Here is a 13266-nt window from a genome sequence, read left to right on the forward strand (position 1 = left end):
TTTTTTTGACCAATCGAACTTCAACGAATTTCAACGATTTTTATTGTAAGTTTTAAAGTTCGGCGAATTTTGAACTTCAAGGATGAAATTCGGCCAAACCTGGTGACTTAGCTCGTTGCACATGAATAAGTTAAAAGTTGAATGATTGCAAAGAAACAAAATCAATTGCACCAGGTATCAGCAAAACTACAGAAAACTCAGTTTTCAGACCTGTTTGGAAATTTTTCAAATGTTTGATGAAATACCAGCAATCAGTTAGACAAGGATATTCAATAGCAAATCAGGGCAGTCTACTACAATGGTATCAAAGATTTAAGTCCTGCCAACCTGTGAGGGTTAATGAGTGAAGGGGAAAGGAGATATTATCAGCGAGAACTGAGAAAAGAGTGGCAACCATCATTAGTTCCTGAAGGTGAAACAACATCAAGTATTTTCAGTATTAATTGAGGGTCTTCTTCACAACAGGGAAATTCTATGCCCATAGTCACTTACCCAAATGAACTTCCTGTTTTTGAAGAAGTGATTCTTTCTCAATTGAAAATATGGGTGAAAGAAGAGATCCGAGAGAGGAAAGGTTTATTCAGTTATTGGACACACTGGTACAAGGGCAGCAGTTAGCAGAACAAAGGGCACAACAACAGAATCAGCGGTTGGATTTATTGACACAGATAGCTAGACAAATGGGCTTAAATGTGAATAACCTTGGCGGTGGTAATGCTGGAAATAATCAGCAAGGTGGAATCAATAATCAGCAAGGTGGAATTAATAATCAGCAAGGAGGGAATAATGGACAAAATGGTGGGAACAATTGAAATGAGGGAGTACAGATGGTAGATAATTTTGGTCATGTAGCGCAGCCCACTAGGACAGCGAGTTCTAGACCTCTTATACCTACCTTTACACCTAGAGTTCTAGCTCAACCAGTTGTGGAACCGCAAATTGTAGACTTATAGGATCAGTTTCGGAGAGATTGGGATAGTGGTGGGCAGGACTTTCAGGCAGCCATAACTCTTCGAGATTATATTGATGTTAGGATGAGACACATGCCTCGTGCAGGTGACAGGAACCAAAACTATGAACTAAGGAAGAAAGTGGGACAATTGTCTTTACCATATTTTGATGCATCTGGTAAGACTACAACACAAGCTTGGGTCCAAAAGGTGGACACTTACCTTCAGTTGAATCCTATGACTGAGGAGGAAGCTATTAAGTATGTTGCAATACACCTTGATGGAGTTGCTCATGAGTGGTGGCACCATGGTATGATTACTATGGGACATGGGCAGATTACTTCTTATGTTGAGTTCACAGAGCGGTTGATTGAGAGGTTTAACACCAAGGATCCTGAGTTGCATTTCAAAGAATTAGTACAGCTTAGACAGTGGGGATCAGTAGATGTTTATATTTCAGAATTTCAGCGGTTAGCAGTGCTAGTGACAGACATTTCAGAGAGGAGACTTGTTGTCTTATTTATGGATGGGCTTTCAAATCCTTTACGGGGTTGGGTCAAGGGTCATAATCCTTTGACATTGCAAGACGCCATAAAAAAAGCTAAAGATTTAGCACCATCATCTTACAAGAGCAAATTTAAATCTAAGGACTCTCACTACAAGAAGGACAAAGATAAGAAAACATTTCATAAGGATTCACATCAGTTACATGAAGGTAATAAGAAACTTGATAATGACCAGTTGAATGAACTCAGAAGGAAGAAATAATGTTTCCATTGTAGGGAGCTTTGGGATCCTTCTCACAAATGTCCCCTTAAGGCTAAGGCTAAGCAAATTGAGTACTTTTCAACTAAGGAGACAACGTCCGAGAGTTCTAATAGTTCATCATCTACAGGGGACAGTGATAGTAAATCAGCTTCCGATGGGAATAGCAGTGATGACAGAGTGATTGCACGCTTGTTAGGAAATCAGAAATCAATTACTTTTAAGGTGCGTGGTGCGATTCAGGGGCAACGAATGATATCATTGATCGACACTGGTGCTACTCATAATTTTATTGATGCTCAGGTTGTGGAGAAACAGGGATTGTAGACAAAGGAGCATGACGGATTCAGAGTTGTAGTGGCTAGTGGGCATAAAGTCTTTTGTACATAGAAAATTTCTAATTTGCACATGAGGATTGGTGATTATGAGTTGGTTGATGATTTCTATGTTGTAGACATGGGAGACTATGATGTCATTTTAGGCATGACTTGGATGACTTCTTTGGTTGAATTTACATTTAATTTGGAGAAAGTTGGGATGAGATTTGAGCATCGGGGCAGGAAAGTGGTACTTCGTGGATTGTCAGATGGTGGACTTAGAACAATCAGACGTATGGAGAGGCTGATTCGCCATGACCAGGTGCAGTGGGGAGCTGAGATTTTAGTGATGCCAAAGGGAACGAGATAGCATAAGCAGGACTATCCTCCATAGGTTTAGTCTTTGTTAACCAAGCACTCCAAAGTGTTTGGTGATATACCTCCAGGTAGACCTCTTGATAGGGGCATTGAACATGTTATAGAGTTAGAAGAGGGAGCAAAACCTGTAATTACTATACTCTACAGGCATCCAAAGAGGTATAAGGATGAGATTGAGAAGGCTATCAAAGAGCTTCTCAAGATGGGGCATATCAGGCCAAGTAAGAGTCCGTTTGCTTCTTCAGTGGTGTTGGTTAAAAAGGACGATACTTTTATGATGTGTATTGATTATAGGGAGTTGAACAAGAAAACGATAAAAAACAGATATTTGATTCCCCATATTGATGAACTCATAGATGAGTTACATGGTGCTTGCTAGTTCTCCAAAATAGATTTGAGATCCGGCTATCATGAGATTCAGGTCAGGGAGGATGACGTGGAGAAGATAGCTTTCAGTTGTCTCTATGGACACTTTGAGTTCTTGGTCATTGCCCTTTGGCTTGACTAATGCGTCAGCTACCTTCCAGTCTTCTATGAATAGGGCATTTAGAGATCAGTTGAGGAGGTTCGTGTTGATATTCTTTGATGACATACTGATTTACAGTAAGGCTTGGGAGGAGCATTTGGAACACATAGATATTGTGTTGAGTATCCTTGAGCGTGAATCCCTGTATGCAAAGATGTCTAAATGTGCTTTTGGGATGACAGAGTTGTACTTGGGGCACATCATCAGTGCTGAGGGTGTCCGCGTGGATCCAGATATGATCAAGGCTATTATGGATTGGACACCACTGAGAATGTTTCTCAGCTGAAGGGATTCCTTGGGTTGTGTGGATTTTACCGCCGCTTTGTGAGGATTTTTTCTCAGACTGTTGCACCCCTTACAGATTTGACTAAGAAAGATGGGGTTGAGTGGATAGACAATGCTCAGCGGTGTTTTGATAGATTTAAGGAGTTGATGAGCACATGTCCAGTGTTGGCCATTCCAGATTTCAGTAGGCCTTTTGAATTGCATTGTGATGCCTCGGGTGAGGGCCTTGGTGCGGTTTTGATGCAAGATAAACACCCCATCGCTTTTGAGAGCAGGAAATTGAGGGGGCCTGAGAAGAGTTACAACATTTATGATAGGGAAATGTTAGCGATTATGCACGCCTTGGCGAAATTCAGATAGTATTTGGTGGGTAGTAAGTTTACTGTCAAGATAGATCATAGCAGTTTGAGGCATTTCCTTGGGTAGAAAGATCTGAATGATAGATAACAAAAATGGGTCAACAAACTGCAGGCTTATGACTTTGATATAGTCTTTGTCAAAGGCAAGAAAAACATAGTTGTTGATGCCTTATCCAAGAGACCACATTTGTGTGCTTTGGGAGTGTTGGAGGATGACTGGAGGGAATTGATTTCAGTAGAGTACAGGAAAGACAAGTGGTCTATTGGTATCATTGATGGCACTATCCAGGATGATAGGTATACAGTGGAAAATGATTTGATCATTTACAAGGAGAAGATTTATTTAGTGCCAGGATCTGCTATGAAGTAGAAGATTTTGAGAGCCTTCCATGACTTACCATTAGGGGGACATCCAGGGCATTTCAAAACCTACAGGCAAGTGAGAGAGCACTTTATTTGGAAAGGGCTCAAGTCAGAAGTATTACAATATGTGAGGGAGTGCCCAATGTGTCAACAAAATAAGCATGAGCACTCTTTCTCAAGTGGTTTATTGCAGCCCCTACCCATTCCTGAGAAGAAGTGGGACAGTGTGTTGATGGATTTCATTACGGGCCTACCTAAGTTCCAAGGCAGGGATTGCATATATGTGGTGGTGGATCGGTTGACGAAGTTTGTTCATTTCTTTGCTATTTCATCCACCTATACAATAGTGCAGACGGCGGAATTGCTTTTCAGAGAGGTATTCAGGTTGCACGGATTGCCACAAAGCATTGTGAGTGACGGGGACAACAGGTTTATGATTAATTTTTGGCAAGAGCTCTTCAGGTTGTGTGGGACAGAGCTTACTCTAAGCACCAATTATCACCCATAGACAGATGGTCAATAAGAGATTGTGAATAATTGGGTGGAAGGATACCTCCGCAATTATATCGCAGGGCAACAGAAGGCATGGGTAAAGTGGTTGCATCTAGGAGAGTATTGTTATAACACCACTTATCATATGTCCATTCAGATGTCACCTTTTATGGCCCTATATGATTATGAGGCTCCAAGTTTCTTGGATTTGCATTTTGGGGACAGTCGAGTACCTAAGGCTAAGGATCTCTTACAGGAGAGTCAGGATATCATGAGATCACTGAAGGAAAACATACAGAAGGCTCAAAATCAGTAGAAACAATATGCAGATCAGCATAGAATAGAGAGATCTTTTGAGGTGGGTGACATGGTTTATCTCATGCTGCAGCCCTACCGACAGTCCACTCTCAAAAGGATTAGTGCAAAAAAGTCGAAGCCACATTATTACGGCCCATTCAGAATTATCAAGAGGGTTGGAGAGGTGGCCTATGAGCTTGAGTTACCTGTAGACAGTAAGGTACACAATGTTTTTCATGTGTCGAGCCTCAAAAAAGCGTTGGGTCATAATGTAGTACCTTCAGCAGAGTTACCTCCCCTTGATGATGAGGGGAAACTTATTTTGGTTCTTGAGGCCATTTTGGAGACTAGGGAGCGCACCTTATGGAGACGGGTCATCAAGGAGTATTTGGTGAAGTGGAGGAATTTGCCAGTAGAGGATGCTACTTGGGAGGGTGAGCAGATCTTACAACATCCAGAGCTGAGATTGCTTGAGGACAAGCAATTTCAAGGAGGGCAGACTGTAATGTCCCCTTTTTAGCATTTATCTAGCAAATTGTCGTTAGTTGTCATGTTCTTGAGGGCTAACCAGGACTTTGCAGGGATCTGTGATGGGTTTGGCCTAGGCAAATTCAATTTCGGGCCAAACGGAGTTGATTTGACAAGGTTTCCAGGAACTTACTATTTATAGTAAGTCAATTCGGGTTCAGTGGGGTAATTTTTTGGTGCGAATTTGGTCCAACATTATTTTGGTGCATTTATTTTCTCTCCTAGATTGCATTTTTCATAAAGGAATTAATTATTCAGGCAAAAATCAAAAGTTTCTAAAGTTAAATTTAATTATTTAAGGGGTTATTTAATGCTGAAGCTAATGTTTTAAATGAAATGTTGAAAGTACCCCTTCTTTGTGGAGACATAAGGGGATAATGTTATTTTATTCTATTCTTCATTTAGCCCACATTGATAGTGCTTTGGGATGCATGCCAAAAAGAAGTGTTAAATAGGAGCATTGAATGCTGGAAACTTATCTTGGAAATTTTGCTTTGATATTGGTGATTTCTGGAGATTTTTTTCTGGCTTTTGAGGACGATCACCCTCTTTGGTAGCATTTTCCATGTTTGTGAAAGATCAAATCTAGAAAATATGAACTTGGTTGAAGATTTGGTTTGGCACTTTAGAAGCAACACAGTGAAAGGCATGACTGGGTAAATCCGATAGACATTTTTGAAGTATAGATAATCTCTCCATGCATGTTAAACAATATATTGGACTGTATCGAACTTGGTCTTAAGCTTAGGGGGGCCGTAGCAGAGATCAACAATACTTGGGCCTGTAACATACTTGTTAATGAAAGACTGAAGTGGCGTAAAGAAGGCTCCCAACCGGCAACGATATTGGTTAAGTGAAGTCGCAGCATTATTTATTGTTGAATATACACGCTCAGCACAGTGAATCAGAAATACTTCGTGGTTATAGCAGAACGTAGCAAAGGGATAGTGTTGGTTAGCAATGTGGGCTGCTAACTCTCCAACGCAGTGGGCATTGCATTATCAGCTAGCCGCCTACCACAGGGAATACTCGAAACTATAGCAGGTGTCCATTCTGTGAATTTAGGGAAGTTCTAAGAATTGCGGCAGCAGTGTGTTTGGTCCCAGGCATAGTGTGCAGTGAAGATAGTAGTCGTGATAGGTGAAGAGTGTCGAAGACAAGTACCCAGCGGGCTGTGTTGGATGTGTGGCTGGGACGAATTCTTGAAGCAAATCGGGGACTAAGATTTCCAGCATTCTAGCAGGTTCTTTAAACTCAAATTATCGCCCTCCTTCTTCAGCAAATTAAAGATTTGTAGTTGGGTCTGAATAAGATAATATTGTGCATTGAGTGTAAAGTTTCCTTCTGAAAATTAACACAATATTGAGATTGTATAATACTGGGAACTCAAAATATCCCTATCATTTTGTACTATTAGATTCTCTGTCTTTCTTAAGTACAACAGTGAATAAGGTTAATCAATGTCTTGCTAGTGAGTTTTTGTTAAACTCGTTGCACATGAATAAGTTAAAAGCTGAATGAATACAAAGAAACAAAATCAAACGCACCAGGTATCAGCAAAACTACAGAAAACTCAGTTTTCAGACCTGGTAGGAAATTTTTCAAATGTTTGATGAAATACCAACAACCAGTTAGACAAGGATATTCAATAGCAAATCAGGGCAGTCTACTACAATTGGGCTCTTGGTGATCAGAAAGTGGAAGGGTTACTTCAACAGTGTTTCTGATTTTCATTTACTAATCCTAGCAGGTGCTTGTGGTGTTGTAACTGGAAAAATTTTGAAAAAAATTAAGGGGAATATTTCAATGATTTTGTACACACCAACCCACTACAGACACCAATCCCCACAATTGAGCTCTAAGAGACACCAATCTCTTTTGATGAGAGGCACCAACCTCTAGAGACAAGAATTATAAGCCCTCTATATGGCTTTTGATCTCCTTCTACTTGTGGTCCTTGAGACATTTTTGCGTGAAGGTTGTTTTACAGCTTTTGGTTTGTAGATGGTATATGTTCGTTAAATGCTCACTTGTGGGTGGCTCTTGCATTGTATGATAGAGCTTGTTGGAGTTCAATGTTGCATGGTATATTATCCTCCAAGTCTTGTGTGAAGCACCTTTGTATTAACATTCGACTTTTAGGATGACTATCAAGACTCTATGAAAGAGATTTATTATAATTTGGCTTGTGTGAGTGGTTCATTTGAAGCCAAGTCAGGCTTACTTGTATGGAGTTGTCGTGGAGGTGGTGTCTGAGTGGTTGGTTATGCACCAGAAGTGATGTGGGCATTTTCTACTCTCTTTGGCTCTGTCATGGCATGTTACAAGTAAGAAAAGGTGTCTAATGACCAATGGCATAAAGAATCTCTTTCAGATTATCACTTGGAAAAAGAAAAATCTGTTAGATACTCATGATTCTAGGTTTTGTAAAATAAGTGCTTAGTGAGTAAATTTGGGAGCACAAGGTTCTCCCAAGTCCAAAGCAATGGTTAAGAAGGATTTTGTGGAGAGATTGGTTCTTTCATCTCCTAATGCTTCAATTAGGGTTTGCTTGCTTTAGATGGTGCTTCATAACCTCTATAATGCGTTTCTTGCACCCCCTGAAGAGCTACTTCTAGGTGGAGTTAGTGTTAAGAATGAGATAGATAAGGAATTCTGGAGCAATGGCCTCAAGGTGAAAGATGTAGACATTTAAAATATTGCATAAAGAGGTGTAGGTGTTAAAGGACTTATTGCATAGATATGGGTAAGGTTATGCTAGGATTAATGAAGGGTCATCTAGAATTAACAACGACCACACCATCTCTGCGTTCAGTTGGAATTCAATCCATAGGACCAAGAGGTGAGGAAAAATATTGCATAGGGTTTGCTTCTCTACTTCAAATCCCATAGCAAGACTAGGAGGAAAAATGGTGGAGGAAATGGTAAAGTGGAGCATAGCTAAAGCTTCTAGGGCTGGCCAATGGGGGGTTGGTTGAAATTTCATTGCTTGCTGATTTCTGGTGTGTATCTCTTCATTTCTAGTTGTGAGTATGCCTTCCAGAGTGTGTGTGGTCTCAAACTCAACTTTTGCGTTGGTATAATGCATCTAGTATGGTTGGCACATTGTTATTGCGGTTTTCATTGGTTGGTAGGCCTTTGGCTTTGGCCTAAGAGTTGTGTTTTGTTATGGTTGTAGTAGGTGTTATAGGCCTTTTTTTAAAAATTATGCTCTTCCTTTCTGGTTTCTATGCCATAGTCATTATTTGTATTTGCTTTAATATTTCTTAGGTGGAAGCCCCAATAGGACCCGCCAACTACTTAATCTTAAAAAGAAGATATAACATGTATGAAGATTATAGCTTCTTGGAGTGTGATAAATCAATTAGTAAGAAAGTAATTGATCTTCTCTAATTGTTTAATTATTATCATTGAACTATTCAATCATTTGGTTAATTATTATAATCTATACAAAAGATTGAAAACAAAATAAATTAAAAATCAATTGAAGTGCATTCCATTCATATCCAACTACAGAATGGTGTTTCATAGTAGCAAATAGGCTGCACTTGGCTTGTTTTATGTGAATTATTCATGTAATGTCCCCTTCCTAAGCACTATCAGCATGGTGACTGTTAACCTATTCAGCAAGTCCCCATAGGCTAATGAGTTAGGGTTAGGAAACTAAAGATGACTGTTCAATCTAGTTTATTCAGCGATGATAGGTGTTGCTTCAAGCTCGGTTGGCTGGGATTTGCATCATGGCCTTTTCTGGAGTGAATTCGGGCAATTTGTCAGTTTTTACTATTTTTAGTAAGTCACAATCTTGACACCGGTTTGGTTAGTTGGCAGTGTTTGTATTTTGGGAGTGTTGGTAGATGCATTTTATGTTGATATCTTGGCAGATAATGTGGTCCAATGTGATTAATTTAAATAATGTTAAAATATTAAAGTTAAATTAAAGATTTAACTTTAGTGTTATTTAATCTATTAAAATGACTAACTGGGTACCTAAGGGAGCATAAGTTTTAAGTTTAATAAAGTGAACACCTTGGAGTGGGCGCCAATTTTGGGAGACATAAGGAGTAAATTAATTAAATTAAAAAGTACAATCCCTAGAAAGGGGTGTGGGCTTTTGTAGGAGTATATATGGACTGTATGAGCTCATTTTTCATTATGTTGGGTTGATGTTTGATAACAAAACTTTTCCGGATTGAACTTGTTCATCCTGTGGCTTTTTAAGGATGAAAACCCTTGCAATGAACACCACCTTCATTAGTGAAAGATCTAACCTCAAGGATTTATGGGTGGTTTCATATAGGAATCACATCTGCCGTCACAATTGTTTGTATCTTCAGTATTGAGCGCAGAACATCAGAGCAGATTTGAATGGTTCAAAGAACGAAAGAAAGACGGGTTTATTTGCAGATTTAAGGCAGATTTATCTTCCTTTTTCTGGCTGTAATTGTCCTTTGCTGTCCATAAAAGCCTGGCAAGGGGTCGTGGGAGTTTTAGAGGAGCATGCTTAGATATTTTGCTGGACTTCTTTGCTGTTTGGGGTTGCCTAGGCCTGCATACTATTGGACTGTGGTTTGAGAGCATATTGGATACCATGTGGAGGTGTGGCGCCCAAATTAGGGCTTCCAATTGCTGTTTTAATTGCAAAATCGGACTTGTATTCATTCAAATCAAATGGATATGTCTGATAGATCATTTTAATGTGATTTTACCATCTGGGTATTAAAGACTTTGATGATATATTATAATCCAGTTCTGAAAATATCATTGGTTGTGGGTATTTGGATTTCGTGTTATGAAGAGTTATTTCTGTTATTTCATTGCTCCCTGCTATATCTATTTGCCTTGGTTTCAGTTCAAACATCTTCAAGCAAACAGAAAACCTCAACAGAACTCAAAAAAAAAAGTTGTATACTACAATTCATAACTCACACTTTTCCTATAACAAGAGTGTCCAGTTCTAAGAATGCAGATTTCCACATTGATCCCTGACGACAAATATTTAATAACTAGAACATTTTTGCAAAGACACAATTTGAATTTGTGTGTTGGTTTTTGGCCTTCTAGCATCAATTAAAGGTCAGCCAGAGGAAGGACTTTTCTGGTAGTAGCATCATATTTGGTCTATGATCTTAACGAGTTGCTAGATGTAATTGTTAATGATCTGTTTAATTTTATGTGTTCATAATATGGATATCTCATTAAAACGTTTATATAATATTTATGATGGATTGAACTGATGGAGAATTTGATATCGTCAGTTTTGCTTGTGAATTTTTGGGTTTGTCACAGGCACAAGTGTTGATATCCTTAAGGTGGGGGGTTATAAGCTCTCAGCCTTAGAAATTGAAGCAACAATATTAGAGGTAAGCATGTTGAAACATTGTTACAATTTGTTTTGATTAACGATGTTATGTTTTATTTATATTGATAAGTAGTGAAAGTAAATATTGTGATGCTGAAACTAGGTCAAGTAGCTTGACAAAACGTTGCAACAATTATGTTAAACATGAAAGATAATGTGTGTATGCAGTCAGATTCATTTTCAAAACTATTCAACTCTTTTGGCCGAATATAAGATTCTTTCATTCAAAATGAGAAAAGATAATTACTTGTATAAGTGAATAATGAGATGAATTTTTCCATCAGGGGGCAAGTAAACATCTCAGCATTCTAACTTTTTTCCATTTTTTCTATTGTTTCTATTATCTGTAGATACCAGTCTGCAAGCAATTAGATATTAACAGCTTTGATTCATTCAATCTCTCTGGATGCATTGGATCCAAGTTTCAAGAAATCCCTAATAATCATAATTTAATAATTGGCTACTTCAATTACAACAAGAAATGGAGCACTGCAATTGCATGTGTATTTGTCAAATGGGTGAGAGAGGGGTGAGCAGGTGGGGGCGTTCCTAATTGTTAACAAATTTTGGTGTTGCAGCATCCAGACGTATCTGAGTGTGCTGTGCTAGGACTACCGGACAAAGAATATGGAGAAGCGATCTGTGCAGTAATTGTACCGGAATCTGAGGCAAAGAAAAGAGCAGAATCGGAATCTAAACCTGTTATCACTTTGCAGGAGCTTCATAACTGGGCTAAGGAAAAAATCGCTCCATACAAGGTTTTCATTTTTAACCATCGTCGGTTGCTCTTCATGTGTTTCCGAGCTTATCTTTCACCTTCCAAATTAAAGCAGAAATCTTTACATACTTAGTTGTGGGAAGATAAGTTGGAATCCAAAAGCATTTTATGTGTCATCACGTATGAAAAGGAGTTGCTCACACGTAGAGCTCACTGTAAGATATATATAGTTTCTGGAGAATGGAACTCATATCTTTATACTTGTGGGTATGGGTTTTCACAGCAAAGAAATATCTTCTCGAGAATCTAACTTTTATGGAGTGCAATTTTGGTGTGTAGATTCCTGGGCTCTTATATGTATGGGATTCGCTACCTCGTAATGCCATGGGCAAAGTAAGCTGTCTCTCTAAGATTTCCACACATAACATCAGCTTTTATCTTTGCCTTTTTAATTCTGATATTTACAAGGAGAAATACCATGATTTAGTGTGAGTAGTTGATGGATCCTAACATCTATGGTTTGACTCTTCAGGTGAACAAGAAGGAGCTGAAAAAGCTATTACTAAATCCATGATTCATAATACGTTATTTGAGATGGTAAAGGGAACTTGAGGTTCTGGCATAACCTGCACATCTCTAGAAATCTGGGAACCCTTTTAAAACAGTGAAATGCTATTTAGTCTTGTTCCCTATTAGGTTTGAATTTTAGAACAATGCTCCCAATTTTCTTACATCCTCCCAGTGAGGAGTGTGAGGGGTATTATGGACTTAGTAGTTAATATTTATCAATTGATTGTGCCTAAATTCTATTTTTTTAAAGATGTAACCGGACCCTCTCTGGCTTGTAATTTTGATTCTGCCATTGATTTATTTTTTAATACATTATTACATATATAATGTCAACATTACATAAGGAAGAATGTACTTAGAATAATACTTTTGACAACATTTTGGGACCAAAATGTGGGAGCTATATTAAAAAGGGCCATAACATATGATGGATGCAAAAATCATGAGTCTGTCCCTCAAACTGATAATGGAGGGTTATGGTAACAAAGCACCAGATGCAATTTTCAACCATTGATACATATTCTCTTATTAGGTTAGTATTAAATGGTTACGATTGCACTTATAATTTATTATGTATTACGGTGAGAGTCAAGTTATTTTTATGTTGGAATAATGGTATATAAAAAATCAATTCGATTGGACATTTGTTTAAATTATATTGTAAAGAGTTATTTGTATTAATTAGTCTATTTTTAAGGGTTGAATTTCAAAATAGTATTCTAATTAAATTTTTAAATGATATTTTTGTTATATATTATAAACATGTACTTTTTGAATATCATTGATTGTAAGGTTTAATTGATTCATAGTTTAGTTATAAGTAATCAATAAATTTTATTGTAAAATTAGAAAAAATAATTTTAAAATTCTAAAAGAAATAGCATAATCATGAATAAAATAACACTTAACAAAATGCTTATCTTACAAGTTGTCTAAAATTCAAACAAAAACTTGAGATAAAATTAGACCAATGTGTCTTTTAAAGTGATTTGGCATATCTTGTATTATAGATAGTTTAACAAAATATACATTATCATGAGACTATGTGAGACCACGTAGGTTCTTCTATTCATGCTACAAATATACAAGATTGTCATATTTAAGTTACAGAAATATAAAATTGAATAATTATACTCAAGATTGTCTCCTTTTATACAATAGATATATAACCAAACAAAATATTTATCACTATGAAATGTTGTATAGTTTATCAACAATTTTTGTTACTGTTGTAGTCATCCATCTCATTCCAATCCAAAGATGGATTGATCTCAAAGGCCTCATCACTTCACCTCACCACCTCTACTACAAAGTCATCACCCTAGTTGATATGAAATTTAGCCTTGCTTTGCAAAC

At 37.8% G+C, this 13266-nt stretch overlaps 1 protein-coding gene across 3 annotated transcripts in view; it reads left to right on the plus strand.

Moving 5' to 3' along the window:
- Positions 1-12426, plus strand: part of LOC131029377 (probable CoA ligase CCL8) — a 285390-nt gene extending 272964 nt beyond the window's left edge. For all 3 annotated transcript variants that reach the window (XM_057959841.2, XM_057959840.2, XM_057959842.2), the window contains 4 exons: positions 10550-10623; positions 11201-11380; positions 11680-11733; positions 11873-12426. In XM_057959841.2, coding sequence (XP_057815824.1) covers positions 10550-10623; positions 11201-11380; positions 11680-11733; positions 11873-11914 — 350 coding nt within the window. In that variant the 3' untranslated portion in view covers positions 11915-12426. The remainder of the gene's footprint in view (positions 1-10549; positions 10624-11200; positions 11381-11679; positions 11734-11872) is intronic.
- The last annotated feature ends 840 nt before the right edge of the window (positions 12427-13266 follow it).

The sequence above is a fragment of the Cryptomeria japonica genome, chromosome 3 (assembly GCF_030272615.1).
Source record: "Cryptomeria japonica chromosome 3, Sugi_1.0, whole genome shotgun sequence".
Taxonomy (NCBI): Eukaryota; Viridiplantae; Streptophyta; class Pinopsida; order Cupressales; family Cupressaceae; genus Cryptomeria; species Cryptomeria japonica.